A 19,485-nucleotide genomic window follows, 5' to 3' on the forward strand; every position below is an offset into this window, starting at 1 on the left:
TGTAAGGAAAGCTGACATAAATATTTACTTCATTCCTCTTTAAGGTATGTGCTTTATTTTAGAAATTCTAGGTAACATTTTAAATAGCTTTGTGTAGCTGCACTGCTTAAGTGACTGTTGAGGGCATTTGCAGCTGTACACACAGCAGCAGTTGGTGGTGTTCCCATCGGCACCTGATCCATGAGTCCCCACTCCTGGCTGTGTGACAGCCCTGCTCTGAGTGCAGGAACAGATTTGCATTTGGCATTGCAACCTGGCAATACCGGTTCTGTCTCATAGCCCTGTTGCTTTCCTGCCCTCCTTGGGGCCCACTCTGAATTTCATGGCACGAAGATGAGCTGAAGGTTTGCTGCTAGTTAAAGAGTTCATCTGTGAGTTGTGAGGTGACATTTGGGCATCGTGTGGTGATGCAGCATTACCTGGGCACTGTGAGCACCCAGGACGTGCAGTGCAGTACGTTTGTGCTGGCTGTACAGCCCATGCCATTGCTTGGGGTGCTGGGATTCCTGTTGCACTGAGTCACCTGTCAGGAGCAGCAAGCTGTCCAGGTGTTTGTGGCCCTTCAAAACAATTCTCTTCTGCTATCTGCATGCTAGTTTTCCAACTTTAATTTCTGTGTAAACACTTCAGTAGTGGGAGTTTGTGCAGTTGTGCTCAGAAGCACGGCATGTACACGTAGGTGTTTCTCTCAGCCTGCCATCTACAGCTTACTTTTCAGGTGCTCTTATGTGCGGTATAAATTAAACCTTTATTTTGGCTTCAGTTAGTCAGCCTTCATGTCTAGTATAGAGCTTAGAATTAGCATTAGTAGATAAGGCATTGCTGAAATGTATGCTGCAAATAGATTGGACAGTCATGTGGAGCTGACATTTTGTTCAGCCATCCACAGCTCTGCTGGCATTTACTGTGCTTGAGTGATCCAAAAAGAAGGACTAAAAGACAACAATATTTACTTTGTTTGCCCTCTCCATGTGTAAGTGATCACAGCTGAGTCAGAAAGTTGGGTTCTGGTTCTGCCTCCGCGGACACTGCCTACTGTTGTGTGGGGACAGTTTTTGTATGGACAGGGTGAATTTTTTAGTAGTTGAATATTGGCAAAATACTTCTAAGTGGATGATACTTTCTCGAACATTGGATTTAAATAATGTACATCAGGATGTTTCTGGTACTGACATCTGCATTATAAACTCTGAGTGAAGGTACCTTCAGGAAGCACTGAGAACTGTGAATTGTAAAAGATTTGGATTAGACTGTTTTAATAGACTAGTTGTTATTACAACTCGGCCTTCACCTAAATACAGAGTTGGTTTGCTTATTTGTTTTCTGTGAGCTCTCCTTATTGATGAGTACATTTATTTTTCAGCACTGGCTGGACAACACCAAAAGCATCAAAAAACAAGTTAAAAGTAAGCGTCCTTCCCATTTTCTCTTTGAATCTCACACTGAGCAGGAGGCACAGAGTTGAACTGTGTGAGGTGGGATGGGGGCCGCGCTCCGGGAAGAAAACACAGGGACAAAACCCAGTGTGTAGCTGCTCACTGCTTAATAACTTCTGCAGCTCATATTACTTTCATCTATTGTCCTTAATTAAACATGTTAGAGGCTCATTAATTATAGTTTAAATAGAGACAAGGCAGCTGAAGACGCTTTAGCACCATAGATCTTTATCCTGACTATAGGAAAACTTGTCTTGGAGCCTCCATCCCTTGCAGTAGCCCGGAATGCCATGGTCTGTTTGTGTTCATCTCGCCAGTCATTACCTGCTGCACAGCTCCCATCGTGGCCTGCTTGGTTCTGTGGTCCATCTGGGACGTCAGCTGGTTTAGTCCAGCAGCTTCCTCGCTGTCTGATGCAGCAAGTCTCTGGGGATGTGTGGTACTCTTACTAGTGAAGAAAACATTTTGGAAGCACCAACAGAAGATTCCTCCTGTCACATGCAGGAATCTACAGAGGGCTGCACGTTTTTTAAGATCTGTTAAACCATCCTCCTGCTAGATTAACTCCTCAGTTTCCAGGGAAGATGATTCCTGCATGGAAGGGTGTATTGTATCTCCCCTCAAATAACGTTAAAAAATTCAGTGGAGTGCACCAATGAAAGCTGTCAATAGTGTGTGCTTCCCAGAGCTACGGAAAGGCATTGGAGGGGCTCACAGTGTACAGCGTAGGGTTTGGCCTGACCACAGAGCCAAGATCCAGAGCTTTCTTGGCGATGAATGGAGCCCTTAAACATGGGGATTAACCTAGATTTACGTGTGCTTGGCAAGACACATCAACTTAATGTGATACGACTGTTTCGTGTGTATTTTTAAGTGTACTTTCACCCTGCACTTCCCTGTCACAGTGGAATTCCTACCTTAAGCCCCTGTGGTAGGACAGCACTGATTTCAGTCAGTGTGATGTGATTCTGTGTAATTAACAGCATCTCATCCAGTACATGTTAACTCTGTCTTGTACGAATTCCCTTTCGCAGTTGGCCCACCGTATTGTCTGCATTTTCGTGTCAAGTTTTACTCGTCAGAGCCCAACAATCTGCGTGAGGAGCTAACAAGGTGAGGTGGATTTCATGAAGGAGACTGCCATGTGCCCAAAAAAGGGCTTTTTGGTATTTCTTTAAACAGTTGTGCAGCATTTCAGAGCTGCTTAGAGCTGATCGTTTAGCTGGCTGTTGGTAAATGTATCAATATTTGCTGTATCAGTTGATACAGTTTTTCATCACACATCTCTGGCAACTGAACTGTTTATATGCAGTGGACTGAAGTTTTTTACTGAGGTGCTATCATTTGTCTATCTTTGTTCTACTGAATGCATTTAGTTCTAGCTGCATGCAGTCATCCTGTCACATTAGGCAGAAAGGCACTGAACTGCAAGTTAGGGCTTTGCTTTGGTAGGAATAAGGTTGGTTCTGTTTCATTACTTCCCCCAGTGGTTATGCAAAGAGAAAATGCTGTTTTACACTGTTCTGATGTGGGCTGACAGTACTGTACATATAGAACTGTACTGTCAAGTGAGCTGATAGTTTTCATGTTGAAAGCATTTGACGTGCTCATTCACAGTGCTGTATTTCATGTTGGACTGACCACTGGCCGTTTTTAAGACTGCGAAGTGGATGTGCTTGGTGTTGGTGTTTATCTCTGTGTGAATCTTCGATCTGCGCTCCAGCCAAATCCCTAGGAGTGCCACCAGGAAGATTACAGTAGCATTACCCTTTGCAACCATATGTACTCTGTGCAGCTTCCTACTCGCCTGTGATAATTCAGCGTTAGTGCTGTTTAAATTTCTTCTTGGTAACCTGGAAGGAATGTTTTACTTCCTGATTTATGTTCCTGAATCAACAGATAGTTATCTTTAAAAATCATAGCAATAGGAGAAGTTCAGACCAATATCTGTATACTGATCTGAAACATTTTTATCTGTCTTGAGTGAGTTCTGTCAGTCAGACCTCGCTGTACAGGTTTTAGCATGGCAGAACTGAAACCTGAGGGCTTTTAAACCCTGTCTGCCTGCTTCACTAATCCCCCAGACCAGGAGTGCAGCAAGCCTGTCTTCTGTCTTAGGACTGTTTCACAGAGCAGGAGTGGGAAGAGAAGCTCTGCTCGGGGTTACAGGTGACACTATGGCTTTTCAGGAGTTCCACTTCCCCCTTGTGATAGGACACACAGCTGGAGGCTTTTGTCATCAGCATCCACAGGTGCAGCTTGGTCACATTTTCTGCCTGTTTCCTGCCAGATTCCACTAGCCAGAGGTCATGTAACACAGCCTGAGCACGGGAAGTGTGCTTGAATTGTTTGCAAGTGTTGTGTGGCTGATAAGCACAGGTTGGTCACACCCACTGCACACTGGGAGTGTGCTCATTCTTTGGATATTCAGGGTCAGTACTGAACAGATGCATTCCTTATGTAGAGGCCAGCTTTGGATAATTGAGTGCTTTGTCAAAGTGTCTGTGAATTTCCAAGGTACCTGCAGGAAAATTGCCTTCATCAGTTTCACATCTGTGTATGTGGGTATGAGAAGATGTGGGTGCACATGGTCTTAGTGTACGTCAGGGCTGAAACAGAAGCATCATTTTTGGCTTTCTGTGTAAGGCTTCTGTTCACCTGCAGTGGAATTCTGGATGCCATTGCTGAAGTCAGCCTTTCAGCTGGTGAGCCTGCTTCTGTTGTTAATGTAAAGCTGTGCCATAATACAGCAGGAGGGCTTTGGGTGTTGGATTGAAAGATGGGTGCTGCATGCCGAAGGGGTTAAACACTTCCCGTTTAATGCTTGCCCAGACTCTAACCAAGAAGGAGAATACTGATAAACAATGCAGCAATGTAAAATTTACCAAAACTAAGTATAGCAGGATATTCACCTCTTTTGACCATCTGGTTGTGATACATTGAATGAATACACCCCAAAACGCAGCATTAGCTGACAGGACATGCTGCTGACTCATGCTGAACCTGCTGTCACCAGCATCCCCATCCTTTTCTACTGAGCTGTCCAAGAACGATCCCAGCGAGACTCAGTTTGTTTTTCCATGCAGCTGTATAGTTCAGCTTCTGACAACTTCCAGTTTTGGGTTTATGTCATTTGAAATGTGTGCCACGCTGATCCAATGGATGAAGTACATTTAGTGCAATTTCTTCTGTCTTGAGACACTATGTAAGGAGTAGAAAACTTACTAAAGTAGAAAAAGTAGAAAAAGAAAGTAGAAAAAAAAAAAAGTAGAAAGTAGTACTTTAAAGTAGAAAAAGCCAAACTGCTCTCTTTTGACTGAGTGACATGTTAGAACTATTAAACAATGACTTCTTCTCATTTAATCCTGCAGGTATTTATTTGTTCTGCAGCTGAAACTGGATATTTTGAGTGGAAAGTGAGTATTTCCAGTAAATAATCTTTTAGACAACTGTACTGCACTTAGCATAGAATTTATTAAACTGCTCTGTTTGGATAACTAGTAAGTTTTGCAAAGTAACTGTTTGTTCTTTACAATGCTGCTTTTGTGTGCATGAGTTGTGCTCATTTAGTTCAGTACTTGTCTCGTTAATTTGGTGAAAATCTACTAATCCTTTTTTGCTTTTGTTACCAAATGTTTGCAATTTCTCACTGTCAGGTATATGAGTTGTCTACTAAATAGTGTCAGGAGAGCTTTTAATAAGGCATTTCTCTTCTGGCAGATTGGAATGTCCTTTTGACACAGCCGTCCAGTTGGCAGCTTATAATATGCAAGGTGAGTAGGTGTGAGTGGGGCAGGATGGAGTTGCCTGAACAGCTTTGTGTATACCCTTATTACCTCTTTCAGTCTGTCCTTGTGGTATGCAGTGAACAGGTTCTGTCCCAATATTAGCAATCTGATGTGAAACAGAGCTGCTCCTGAGTGTAATTTTGCTGTTTGTGTGTGTAGAAAACTACTGATTCCTTAGTAAACAAAACATGCAGGTTCTGAATGTAAACAGCTTTGTCCTATATTTATTTTCTCATGTACTTTTGTGCAAACCCTCTTAATGCGTTTCCTTTGACTTCTGGTGCCAGCTGGGAACTGCTTTATTCCCTGAGAGCTGTGGTGTGTCCTTCACCTACTTGTGTAGGGTGTTCACATTCATGGCTGATGTTTTGTGTCACTTGAGTATGTGGTCTTAACGAATGTGAAGCTTGCTGTGATTTCAGCGAAATCCACAGAAGGAAGAGGGGAGCCTTGAAGTTTTAGATATGTCTGGGTTATATCCTTTTTGGAGGACGTAGCAATGTGGCGTCGTTCAATCCGGTTTGAGTCTACAAAAACATCCCAGAACCTGTGGTGAATCTGTGGAATGGAAAAGGGCATTTGGAGACGTGCCATGTGTTTGTGCTGCACGAGTTCTCTACACAGTATTCATCTTCTAAAGCAGTGCACTGTTGCATTACTGAGCAGCAGTTAGGTAACAGGGCTAAGTCACTGAAATTCTTCCTCTTACGGATATTTTCCAAAACATGTTTTGCCCTTAAGGGGAGGAGCTACTAATAGCTCTGATCACGTGTAGGTATAGAGAGCTGGTGTTAAGCTGGAAAGAAACCTGTCTTTTCACCCTGTTCTTTTGAATGGAAGAAAAATAGTTAGAATACAATCTGTAGTTAAAATATTAGCATTGTTAGAGCCTTTAGACATGTGTAACTTTTGGAAAATCAAAGTGATCTAATTAGGCCATACATACATTTCTTTTTGAGCTGGTCTTTTCTTTCCTCCCTCTGCAACAAGGCATGCAGCAGGGCTTTCATCGTGCTGTCTGACAGCTGTGTACTGTCATTTAAATCAGCTGGAACCCAAGCTGGCTTTGACAGCATTCCTTTCAACAGAGACAGGCGTTTTAGTGGGAGTAAATTATTATAGAACTACAGACTTCCTCTGTCAGCATTTAAAAAAATAATTGAAAATAAAAGAGGAGAGGAGGAGGGGAGCAAAAAGGCTGTTAATATACCACTGTGTTCAGAAATCCAAGAAACACATTTTCATATTGGATGTAGTTTGTGCACCTGTGGAATACTTTTCATTTGACATTTCCATGTCTTTTCAAATATGTTCCTTTTTTTCTTTTCTTTTTCCCGTATGACATACTTAGTTTCTTTTTTCAGGCAGAATAATTATTGGCATTTATTGGAAGCCCAAGTTCCAAGTTAGAATTACATCTAATTTTTTGGATAGAAGTTGAACATTAAGAAGCCACTTGAAATCAGTGAGAGGAGTGAATGCTTAGTGACTCTGAAATTCAGGACTTCTTTGTACAAGTTTCTTTAACTGAACATCCATTTTAGGCATGCATTAATCTTTCCAGTAGGACTCATTAGCATCTGTGGAATAAGAGGGTTGTACTTTGGCTTAGCACACCCACTGACTGGTATGTTTCAGTATGCTCTGTAAGTAGCATCACTTCTTGCCCCTGATGAGCAGTGTACTAGGTGAGCCATTTGGTATTGACAGTAGGACCAGTAGGGCTTTTATTGTGTTCCTAGAGGAAAGGGAAAGAGAGAAACCACAACTGTATGATTATGCCCTGATATACAGAGTAACTTTGAGCAGGACAGATTTATAGTCAAAACCAAAAATCAATTTTTCGAACTGACAAATGATTTATGGAAAGCTGCCAACTTCCTCTTGTGTTATACTAATTTGAATATATTTTAATAATACAAAATTAGTCAGCTGTTTTCTCAGCAGAGGCATCTATGACAAAAATGTTGCAAGTTTTCTACAAGAAAAATAGTTTAAAGGATGTTGATAAGAAAAATTAATGCAAAGCTTTTGTGTGGACAGTAAAATCATCTTTTTTTGTATCCCTAACTTCTTTGTCAATAAAGGTGACCCTGCAATTACAGGGAGGGCTGAGAAGAAGAAGAGGAACACAAAGATGTACAGTATCTTAGATAAGCTGGAAAAGTGCACAAAAGTTCCTGTTAATATTTTGTCTTCATGGTGAATGTTGTTTGATAGTGCTGTTCTGTTACAGCTGAACTTGGAGACTATGATCCTGCTGAGCACGTCCCTGAGCTGGTATCTGAGTTCAGGTTTGTGCCTACTCAGACAGAGGAGATGGAGCTGGCCATCTTTGAGAAGTGGAAGGAGTGCAGGTACTAGGTTTTCCAGTGCATGCCATCAAAGTGTTTGAGCTCGTTTTTCTATAAGCTGAACGTACTAAAAATATACTGTGGATGCTCTTTTTCTTGTTCCTCTACAGAAATGTAATTCTAACGTGTTTCTGTCATATTTTGTAAAAGGATAGAATATGAGAAATGAAGCTTTCCAAAAGTCTGAGTAAAATGGTGACGTTGCAGAATCTTGAAATGCAGCAATTTTTGCTCCAGTGATTTCCAGTTAAAACTTTTCAGAAGTGGTCTCCATGTTTGTAAAAGTGAAGAAGAGTCAGCAGTGCTTAGGTTTTTCACAGCCTCTCATGCATTTCTTCTCCTCTTTCCTCATATGCCAGTTTTTTCTTTCTGCACTTCTTCAGGCATCTACCTAATGGGCAAAATTGTATTTCAGGGGGCAAACGCCAGCACAGGCTGAAACTAACTACTTAAACAAAGCTAAGTGGCTGGAAATGTATGGTGTAGACATGCACATAGTCAAGGTATGTTTAACCACAGCATGGTGAACTTTTGAAATGATAATGTTAGCTTTGTCCAGCATTTAAATACAGGTTTTGCTCTGAGGGGGAAAAATAGAGCTCAGTACTCATCTGAACCGTGTGACATTGACCTTCCACCTTATATTGTGCATTTCTAGAAGATAGAGATCCAGACATATTTGCTCTGTATTAAATGTGCTATGGACTGTTGTTTGTTTTTTGACTGAGAGCTAAGTGGAAATCACAGTAATTAAATTAAAAATGGCCGTGGTTCGATCAGTTAGCTCTCGAAAAACTGAAAGTAAAAATAGATCTGTGGAGAAGGACTGCACGAGGGCAGTCCTGATTACAAAGACAAATCAAGAATCTTGGGTTTTCCACATCTTTAGTCTTACTGAAGGGATGCCATCTAGAAAAATCCATTGTATAAGACTGTTTAATGCAGAAACACTTAGGACATCTTTGCTGCGCTAATTTACCAAATACGTGTTTAATTGTAATACTGGGTAAATAAGCTAAATCAGTCACTGGAATAATGTGGATATGTAGTCAAACACCGAAATGAGTGTGACTTCTTTTTTTGTGGCACTTAGGCAAGAGATGGCAATGATTACAGCCTGGGACTAACCCCTACAGGAGTTCTTGTCTTTGAAGGAGACACCAAGATTGGTTTGTTTTTCTGGTAAGCTTTCCAATTGTACATTAAGATACAATTGATATATTCACTCTTGCATTTCCTCTGCACTGCCCGATTTTTATGTTATGTTTCTTTGTAATGTGAGAGAAATGGGAATACTAGCTACCTGCAGAAATGTTCTGAGGCCTGTGAGCAGGGAGATGGTGAGTGAAACTTCATCATGCAGAGAATTATTTTGACTTAGTCCAGTTTATAAATGTGGGAGAGAAACACTCACTTTATGGCAAAAGTACTGTTTGTGTGTCTTGTCAGCTCAGTACAGGAGTCCCTCCATCCTTGTTTAGGTATTTTTTTTTGGCTGGTTGGGTGGGAATGTGGTTACATTTTGTGTCGAGACATATTGTCTGTGTTTGTAATCTTCTGAGATGTTTCCTATGCTGCTACGATCTGTGATACACTCTGCAGGCTGTTTATGTTTCTTTAATAGTGCGTGAGTAAGGTTTGATCTGCCTTTGTGTCCTTATGAGTTCAGTTTTGTGTGCTTGTAGAAGACAAAGCATGCGGAGGATTTTTTCAGGGAAGTTTGATTTCCACTCAAGTAATTATTATTTTACTTCTGATATATGAAGCTGTTTGGAAGTTGCTTTTTACTTTGAAGTTTCTCTAGAAGTGCTACATATGAAAGTAATATATTGTCAACAGTAGTATAATGAAGCTCTGCTGCCTGAACTTAAACCACTCACAAAACAGGGAGCAGGCAGGGAGGTAGATGGACTCGGACCAGCACGTCTAACCTAGCTCTCAGTGAGCTACTGTTGAGGGAGCTAAACATAACCTGTTATTTCTGTTCATTCTGCAGGCCAAAGATAACAAGACTTGACTTCAAGAAGAACAAACTCACTCTTGTTGTTGTCGAAGATGATGAACAGGTAGATAACAATCTGTTTAGCTTCGTCTCAGTCTTGATTATATAGTACTAGTTTATATGCTTCTGATCTTTAAGTTTTGAGAATCAACACGGATGCCTTCCAAGGTTTTTTGTTGTGACTTTTTGTGGGGAATAAAGGGAGTTAATTGTGAAACGAACAAGATAAATCACTTTTTTTCTCACCTTGTTTTTAAAAGAGGAATACCTCATTAAACTAATGAAGATCAGATAATTTGGAAAGCATGTACTGGTTTTGGTGCATTGTGCAAGAAAGTTTTTAAAAAGGCCAGGTAGCACTTCTGGTGGAATGAATTCTTTGAACGTGTGCCAGAGTTGTTCCTGTGGGAAGACATTGCGCAGAGCTGACAAGATAAAAATGTGAGCATTGTGAAGAGATCAGATTTGGAAGTGAAACCAAGTTAACCTTTCTGTAATAACGATGTCTCTAATTCGTGGGTGCTAGCCATTCCCAGCTTAAAACATTGGAGCAGTAGTTCATTACATCTTCCAAAAAGGTTAATTTTTCTGCCTGAAGTATTTCTCTATTACCACAAATTTTAGTATGCATAAAAAAACTCCAACGTACTTTACTTGGCCTGCATTTAGTTGTATCTTTGATTTGTTCGAGCCTCTTACAAATCATTGGTGTACTTTGTGTGCTCTAAGGGAAAGGAGCAGGAGCATACTTTTGTATTCAGACTGGATCACCCCAAAGCTTGCAAACACTTGTGGAAATGTGCGGTGGAACATCACGCCTTCTTCCGGCTCCGAGGTCCTGTCCAGAAAAGCTCAAGTAGATCAGGCTTCATTCGGCTGGGCTCCCGGTTCCGGTACAGGTCTGTTGGTGCCATCAGCTTTCACAGTGAACTTGGTGGGTAGTGTGAGGCCAGTAAGAATTATTAGATAACTGTAACTAGCAGTCACCCTGCTAACGCATACTGCAGGGGAAAAAAGAAGAAAAAGAAAAACCAAACCCTTCTCTTAGAGTTCTGAGGAAAACAACATACTGAAAATGCTTATGGAAAATAATCCTTGAGGAAAGAAGACTTGCCTGGGAATTAGAATATCTAGATATTACCATTTTAGCTTTGTTACCATCTTTCTCTCTGAACTTTGTCATGCTGCCTTAAGTTTTATTTTCTCCTCGAACTTTCAAACTCTGTCTGTCTGTGTATGTACCAGCACTGAGAAATGAGCAAAGGAAAATGTGCTCTCTCAGCATCTTAATGTTCAAGGAGTCTTTCCTTCAGCTTTATATTTTGGGAAAATGAGTGAAGTTAGGACATCATAAAGTTCCTTTTTTTTGTGACCTTCTGAAGTACTAAGTTTGGGACTTTTTTGATAGAACTGAGATCTGATTGTTGAAGTATGAATTTAAGTTAGAACTGTAATGTTTTTGCAAACAGTGTCTCTTTTCTATCATAAAAATTGATTTAACACAGTGTTTTTTATTTGGCACTGTTAGTGGGAAAACAGAATACCAAACCACCAAGACCAACAAAGCCAGGAGATCAGCATCCTTTGAAAGGAGGCCCAGCAAAAGATACTCAAGGCGGACACTACAAATGAAAGGTAAACTACTGACATTTCTTTTTGGGGTGTACGATCTGCTATGATGATTTCCTTTGAAGATGATCGTGTCCTTAAAAGGTTCTGTATAAGCGTTCTTCTATAGCTGCTTTCCCTTCTTGAATTTTCAAAATGAGTTTTCTTTATACTTATTCAGGGGGTAATGTGTGTTGGTCAGAACAAATTTGAGTCCAAATATGTCATTCTAGCTTGTCTCGCAGCCACATGGCTGTGAGTATTGTGCAGTGTTTCTGTATGAAGGTGAAAATCTTTGATCCAGGCAACAGCAAAGTAATGCTGATAATATTTGAAATTTCTGAATCATTGGAAACTTCTGCCGTTGCAGTTTTGTCGTTCTTAGAAATGATGTGCTGCCTGGCAGCATGTGATGCTCACCTTGTCTCTTCTTCTCCCTTCTTGCACAGTGACCTCCAGGCAGATCTTTGCTTAAATCCATGTCTTTGGTTTATTCTCAAGATTATTTATTTTTACAATTTAAGATGTTGTTTTTCACATGTTATACGTGGTGTACATGCAAAACTTGGTCTTCAGTTACCCACTTTTAGTCAGTGCTTGACTATATCAATAATATACTTCAATATTTAGCAGACATTAAATTTTTAACGAACACTTTACGTATACTTTTGCAGCACACGTCGCTAAACTTGAAGAAACAAGGTAAGATGCATTCTAAACCTTTCTCTTTGATGTTTGTGAGCTGTATTTGAGCACGTCTGCAGGTAGTTGTAAGATTAGTTGAGTGTAAATAGCATTAACCTCTTAGCTGTAGTTTTGCTGTGGATTTTCTGTTTGTTTACTTTAAGCAAATCCTACTATTTGAAGCAGAGCTGCTGTGTTGCTGTCACACTGAAGTTTTTGCTTACTAGAGGGCAACACTATTTGTTTATGACTAGCTGTGATTATAAGCTGCTGATATCTTGCTGATTATAAGCTCTAGTTCCCTGTGCTGCCCGGTTAAAGACCAGTAAAAACATTAGGTTCTTCCCGAGGTCTGCCTATTGTAGCTATATGATTGAGGTATGCGTTTGAAACATTTTTATCTTCATTATCTGTGCTGTACTTACATTTATTTGTACAGTCTTTGAGAATGTTCTCATATGCTGATAATTACAAATGATTCATAACTGAAACAGAGAGAAGCCTTTACCTTCTTCATTTCTGTAGTCTTTGACTCCAGTCTCATGCCTGGAGTCTTTCTGAATGTGGAAGTTAATACAGTTGCAATATAAAATGAAATCAGATCATAGAGTTTTACGATGTTCCTTCCGGGAAGAGAGGAAAACAGGCTAAAAAGAATTCCTTAGTAGCAGAGGAACCAAGTTTTGCTTTCAGTCCAGGCTGCTGCTTATATAAGGGGAAAATTTAAGGAAGGTGAGGCCAGTGCTCTAATTGCTTTAGTGGAGGTTTTTTTGACTTTGTGACTTTACAGGCAAGTCCCCTCCTTTGCTGGCTTTCCTTTTTATGGCATTGGAAAGTTCTCTTTAATGTAGGTTATTGTTACAGTGCCTGAATATACTCTGCACAAAATGGGTGACAGCCTGATTAATTAGTGCTCTCATCATGCTGTTGTTGTTGTGCCCTCCTATGAGTTTCATGCAGCTTAGGTCATTGTGAGAGTGGGAGGGGAAACTCTAATGCAGTTTTGCCTTCTGATAAGACAGCAGCCTTCTGATCTCCACATAGGTGTGGTGTTGTTACATTGGTCTCCAGAGCAATCAATGCCATTGCTGAAACTCCACACTGCAGTATTGCTAATTGAAACGCATCATGAAAGATGTATGTTGTTCCATTCTTTGACATTAGCTCAGCACTGTGGAATGTGCTACCCAGAAGGCATTCTTTAATATTTCTGCTAAAGGTGCTCTACTCTGTGGTAACATTCCACATTCAGAAACCCTTGATGTTTTTTTTCTGACAAACTGGTGTGGAACTTAGATCAGAGGCATGCTGATTATGGAGCAAGCAGAATATTTACAGCATGTAATTGAGGTTTTGACAGTGTGGTCTCTTATTGTTTAACTGAAAATCGTACAATTTTTGCCTCACTGCTCAATCAGAAAGTCTTAACTGAGTCAGGAAAGGAGGAGGAATTAACAAAACAAAGATGAATTACAGATAAAACAAAAACAACAAAAAAACTCCCTACGAACCTGGTACCCTTACTTGTCTAAAATGAAGTGGCGGACCCAAAACATGATTTCAGACCTTTCATTGAGAATATTTAAGTAATTTTGAAAGATCTTCTTTAAATCTTCCAAACTTCAAGAATAATGTGTTGGCCTGATGCTCATGTAAATGCTTGTATCTTTCAGTTCTCCAAACAATGCTGTTATTACCCAAACTAATGGATCACAGGTAAGGCCATTCTCATTCCTTTAAAGACAGTTTTCATGCATTTCAACATATCTGAGGATATTTCCTTTTCTGGCCAGTTGTACAGAAAGTTATGTGCAGTTTACTAAATTGCACGTGAAGAGGTGACTACTTACTTACAGCAAGATAGCTGGTTAACTTGTGTAGAGTGAGGACATATCATATCTTTGCACTGTATAAATTGTACTGTTTATAGATGCAGGTTTTCATAGGTGCAAGGTATTTCAGATGTGCAAAGTATTAGTTTCCAAAGCACACTAATTCCACATGCGAAGTCCCACATAAAGTGGGAAATCATTCATCAGCCCCAGTGTTGATTCCTGGTTACAGTAACTTCTTAGCACTCTGGAAGAAATGTATGCACCTGCAAATTGAAGAATATGCTGTTAGCAAAATGCAGTGCTTCGTGAGTTTAAGAAAACCAGAGATACAGAGATACCTGTTCTCTCAGTACTTGTGCACAGAAGACCTTGTTTCACAGAGAACAGTAAGGTAACGCTCATTCTGAGCACCAAAAAATAGGACTTGGAGTTTGGAAAGACCCCATCATGCATTCTGGAGCATTTCAGTCACAGGCAGGGTCACAGATGTGTGCAAATTGGAAATCCGGTTTATTTTAATACTGAACACAGTCTCAGCTAGAAGCAAACAGATAATTGGTGCTCTGCCCAGCCTTTTGCTTTTATGCAAACTGTGTTGCTTGAGCAGCCTTCAGTTCAGTACAATCCTGGTGTTTTGTGTACTACTGGAACAGATTGGGCATAGGCATCCAGTGCTGTGGAAGTAATGCAAGAAAGCAGCCTTGTTTTAGCATTGTGCTTAAAGAAAAGTGGTCGTATGTTTTCATACATAAAACGTGTCATTGCATAATTGAAGAGTGTATAGCAACTTACTTGTTTACGTTCTATCTCCAAAGAGTTGGAATGTGAAGCCAAACTTACCTGTCCTAACAGCAGCAGTTCCTTCTGCCCCAGTCCTAGTGGAAATAGAGAACCTCCCAAGGAGCCCAGGAGCCAGTCAGCACGACAGGAAGTGGTACGTTCTGCTGTGCTGGGAAATGAGTTTCACTTGCTTAGGCATAATCCAAGTGACCGTTTCTTCACCTGTGCTTAAGTGAACTGCCTATTTTGCATCTTTAACATAAATTGAGAGTCCACTTAGTGGTGATGCAGCTGATTTGTTGCTGTGAGTGTAGTCTGGGGAGCTGAAGGCAGCCTGCCTAGTCACAGCCAACCAAAAGACAGTTTCTCCAGGACTGCATCAATAACAGCATTTTCAAGTCTTGGAAAGAGCTGGATTCTTCTGTTTTGACATAATATTTCTTTTAACCCTTTGCTTGGTATCACGGAGCCCAAAGATCTCTGTCCTTGATAAAATGCAGAATCTTGTAAATCATTATCTTTGTGAATCTATTAGAAAGACCTTATTAAATGGGCAAGCTCATTTTTACTTTGTCTTGGAGAGAATGGGAGCTTGAGGAAAATGACACAAGCTAAAGATAAGAGCTTTGATTTTATGTAATGTGAACATCTGTTTTATGGAATAGATGCATCTCAAAACAATCTTGATTTGTTCGAAGGTAAACTTCTGTTATCATTCATCATTTTAAAATAAATTTTATATTGCAGAGGTATTTCAAAACCAAAACTGATGTGTGCTGATTGCACACTCCTGACCTTTTTCAGCCCATTGTGGCTAATCCTAGAAGGGTACTTCTGATTTCTGTGAGACTTCTGAGGAGCAGCTGTGGTGGAGTGGGTGTCCGGACAGTAAAGCTCTTATCCTAAGCCATTCCTGCCCTCAAGAGGAAAGATCCTTCTCCCATTATCTGGCGTATGAATCTGATTTGCTTCAGCATCTCTTAAGTACAACTTATGCAATGACAAATGTGCCTAAATTCTGCAAATCATACTGATGAAAGGGTTTTTGTATTATAAGAGAGAGGATAATTTTGCTTTATCTGTTGCGTTATATTGACGATTCAGTGAGAATATGTGATCAATGCTGTTTCTCTTTCTTTTGCCCTTGATTTATCTAGTAGCTGAAATCTGTGCTTGTGCTGAGCTCCTGTTGATGATTCGATTCCCTCCGCGGTGGCGGGTGAAAGGTGGTGGTTTCTTTGTTCTTCAGCCTTCTCAAAATGGTTTTGTTTTCATTTGTTGGTCTAACTGCAACTGTGTGCTACAGCCATTATTTCTTTTGGTGAAAATGTTTGACTCCTGCTCCAAACAACTCTTCCTGTATCTGATTCAGGTGGTCATTCGTGCTAGTATTTGTAAGGCTTCTTCTCTTTGAGATCCCACTGCTTTTGTTCAGAAGCAGAGCCTGTAGCCAATCTGTTTCAGATTTGGTCTTGGTATGCCTTTTCCAGGATTTAGAACCTGAGCTCGTCACTCTTAATGCTGTCCAAGGATCTCAACTTCTGTCCCAGCTGCTGCACTATGTAGCCTTTCTATGGAAGAGTATAAACTGTATCTGCATGCAACCCAAAGCAATATTCCCTAAGGAAAACATGCTGCCTTGCAATTAATGTGTTGTAATCAGGAGAATAATACTCGCACTGTGTACGTGTCAGGATTCCAAGAGCCTTAGCATGATTACTGGAGGCAGTTCAGCCTGTAATAAAGGACAAATCCAGCTGTGGGAAGGAGACAACAGTTTGGAGCTGAGTCAGCAGATGGGCTACATGCTGGTTTCATAGCTGGGCAGTGGGGTTAGGTTCACAGTGTCTGGAGCATAGCTACCTGGTGTGGGGGCTGCAGCTTGGGTGTTGCCTTCAAGCCTTGCTGTCTGCTACTAACGAGTTCTCTTGTCAGCTGCCGCTGTCTTTAATTGGCCTGTTTCTGCATGAATTATCTTTGCTTCCTGTCAGAAAAATAGTCTTCTTTTAGAGAGAGCTTGCCAAGGGCTGCTGAGAGCACTGAAATATTTCGGACTGGGGATTTTGCTGATGGTTGGATTGAAAAGGTTTAGAAGTGAGGTCTCGACCCCGTGCGTTTCCGTACTGTTGTTGGCAGATGCCCATGCTGGCTGTGTTGCAGATTAGATCCCCTCCTAATGGCAACGTTTCCTTTAATTTAGAGTGTTAATGCTGCAGCTGCCAGGAGCACTTGTGCCAGATCATAGAAAGTACTCTGCCAGACAGGAAAGATTCTGATGTTTTTATTTTCTTTCCACTATTCATATAAAATTGTCAGTACAGGAAAAAGATACCGGTCTGGATGGTCTTAAAATGGCCTGAAATATTGGCTGCGAAGCCTAAAACATAACCTGTATCTTTCCAGCTTTGCCCTTTTCTCAAGAATCTGTCTTGAGATAGCACAGAAGGCAAATGGTTACTAACTGCGTATGTGTTGTGAATACGCAAGGGATTTTTTCCTTCCCAGTGAATGTCATTTTCTCATAACTGCTTCAGCTGGAGAAACTGGAAGATAATGTAATGAACTGTTGAGGAGTGCTGCATTTGATGTTCATGGGTCATTTCTTTAGAACATTTTACAAAAACTGAAACTCTTAAGTTTACCCATGACTGAGCTTTACCTAAATCCTCTCTCTTTTCAAAAGGAGAACTATCGCTGCACGTTAATCATTTACCACTTGTGAATCCCACATGCTTTTCTGCCTCCCTGCCTGAGTGCATGTGATCTCCCAACGCGTGCACTGGCTGCTTGGCTGGGCTGGGAGCTGGGCTTTCTGACATAGGAAAAGATGGAATTTGAACTCAGGGGCTGTCTGGGATGCTCTCTAAATGAGCAGCAGCAGCAGCAAAGTTTAGGCTGTTAAATAGAGAATTTTACTTAAAAATGAAGGAGAATGTTTGAATCAGGAATTTGAGTGGTTTGAGTGCTCCCTTTTTTTTTTCCAAGCACTTTTTTGGTATCTGATAATAACTTGTAACACTGCAGTGAAGAATCCTAGCACAACACTTAGCAGACCCCTGTTTTAAAATGCTCTAAATTCAGCAGTTTGAGTGAATTCTTTATCCCTGCTGCTTTGGAGATGCTTGCACCCAAAGCCTTATTGCCTCCATCTCATTGGCACCTGCATAAATGTATTTTTCAAATCTGCATTCAGAGTTCTCTCCCGCTCCTCTTCCTGACTTTTGCAGAGCTGTGTTCCCACTGGAGCAGGCACAGCACTGCTGTGATTCTGATTTTCTGAATCCAGCCTTTAACATTTATGAACGGTTATGCCTTCACACACAGAACTGTGTTGGCCGTGCAGTTAGAGCTGCTGCCTGAACCCTTTCAGCTCCTGAAGGGCAGCGTGCTCTGTGCATGGGGGGCCTTTCCTCTGTCACCTCTGTGGTGCTTGGTTCTTGCTCAGCTTTGTGAAGTGCTTTGAAATGTGAAGTGCTTTTCCTTTTGATAAGCACAGACGGTACATACAGGAGATAGCTTAACTTCTCATTTCGGGCTTCTGCAAAAATTTGCATGGTACTGAGCATTACAAGGCTTTATTTGGCTCCGCCTTAACGTGCACACATTCTTGCATCCCCCTGTCCTTCAGTATTTACCCTCCGGCAGTGTCATTTCTCTGTTGGTCGTCTTCTGTCCCTCTCCTTGCTTTGCCCCTGCCCTCCATGCCCAGTGACTAATTGTGCCCCTCCCGCTCCCGAACGATCCAGGCCCTTTGACGCTGCCGACCGCTGCCAACGTGGTGGAAGCCTGTGGGACGCGCGGGCCCCGCCGAGGAGCCACGCTGCGGACGGACAGTACTCCGCGTTTGTTCATGAGCGCAATGCGAAGAACGCAGGAGTGCATAGCAGTGCTGTCACCTGTGCTGTCCGAGCCACCATGACCAGCCTGTGAGACGCGGGCCCTTCGGGAGCTTGAGGCTGTTGGTGGCAGAGGTTGGAAAATAGCATTCAGAGCTGTCTCTGACACAAGGACACCGGTCCCAAAGATGTCTAGGGAAGGAAAAAAGCATTCGTGATGAAGGCTCTGCATATTGTGCTGTCGGTGTTTACTCTTTACAGAAAAATAATGCGTAGGCTGCGAGCCGCCCGTCGCTCTTACATCAAATAGGGTATATGTATCTCCTTAATCGTGCTAATATTTTTCTTAATGATTGGAAGATTTTTAGCTGTCTTTAACTCCGGGAGCTGCACACACTGGTAACAGCTGCACGTGCAAGCGGGGGCTTGTAATGTGGTGTCAAACATCTCGAAGAAACAGATGCAACTGCCCCTTCGTGTATTTAAACGTGTCTGTGATAGGTGGTTGGTCTGGAAAACTAACTTTAAAAAAAAACCAAACAAGTCCACTTCTGAAACTCACTGTTTGAAAATGGCACAGAATGAATTATTTTGATTTTTCAAGAATAAAATTGGCAGAACTCCGGAAAAGGCAAAGAGTGGTATTTGTGGGGAGGGGCTCCCCTCCTGAGAATGTCTTAACCGCTTTCCAGGAAACGTCCTTTCATTCTTGCTGCTGTGCTCCAGCTGAACTGAAGCAGAACTGTGTCCTGGCACGCAGCAGTGCTGCCGGGTGCCTCGTGGGGTTTGTTGGGAAGGAAGGACTCCAGCACGGTGGCTCCTCTCTGTTCTTGTGGGTCTTCAGCACCACAGATTTCTTTACCCTTGCATTCTCTGTGTTCTTGTGTGTTTTCTGAAATAAGTTGCTCTTAAATTGCAGTTATCTTATCAAAAGAAAAAAAAAAGACAGTTATGATGAAAGGCTTTTAAAATTCACTTCTATTTGTCTTTTAGGATGAAGAATGTGTTTGAATGACTTTAAAATGGCTGCTTTTTCACAGAGTCCAGAATTACAAAACCATTGTTTTCACATATCCAGCCCTGAAGAACTAAACCAATAAGTCTGAGCTAGCACAGAGCTGAGAGTATTGCTGAGGTATTTTGGCCTCCTCACCCTTGCACC

At 41.4% G+C, this 19,485-nt stretch overlaps 1 protein-coding gene across 1 annotated transcript in view; it reads left to right on the top strand.

Moving 5' to 3' along the window:
• The window catches only part of EPB41L5 (erythrocyte membrane protein band 4.1 like 5), a 43,691-nt gene that overhangs the window by 11,498 nt on the left and 12,708 nt on the right, over positions 1 to 19,485 (top strand). The window contains exons 4-16 of the mRNA XM_065750592.1: positions 1,364 to 1,406; positions 2,471 to 2,549; positions 4,808 to 4,852; positions 5,157 to 5,209; positions 7,461 to 7,581; positions 7,994 to 8,081; positions 8,672 to 8,760; positions 9,575 to 9,644; positions 10,310 to 10,479; positions 11,109 to 11,215; positions 11,863 to 11,890; positions 13,546 to 13,588; positions 14,523 to 14,641. Coding sequence (XP_065606664.1) covers positions 1,364 to 1,406; positions 2,471 to 2,549; positions 4,808 to 4,852; positions 5,157 to 5,209; positions 7,461 to 7,581; positions 7,994 to 8,081; positions 8,672 to 8,760; positions 9,575 to 9,644; positions 10,310 to 10,479; positions 11,109 to 11,215; positions 11,863 to 11,890; positions 13,546 to 13,588; positions 14,523 to 14,641 — 1,055 coding nt within the window. The remainder of the gene's footprint in view (positions 1 to 1,363; positions 1,407 to 2,470; positions 2,550 to 4,807; positions 4,853 to 5,156; positions 5,210 to 7,460; positions 7,582 to 7,993; positions 8,082 to 8,671; positions 8,761 to 9,574; positions 9,645 to 10,309; positions 10,480 to 11,108; positions 11,216 to 11,862; positions 11,891 to 13,545; positions 13,589 to 14,522; positions 14,642 to 19,485) is intronic.

The sequence above is a fragment of the Cyrtonyx montezumae genome, unplaced genomic scaffold (genome assembly GCF_038088225.1).
Source record: "Cyrtonyx montezumae isolate F1298 unplaced genomic scaffold, pur_monq_1.0 scaffold_7, whole genome shotgun sequence".
Lineage (NCBI taxonomy): Eukaryota > Metazoa > Chordata > Aves > Galliformes > Odontophoridae > Cyrtonyx > Cyrtonyx montezumae.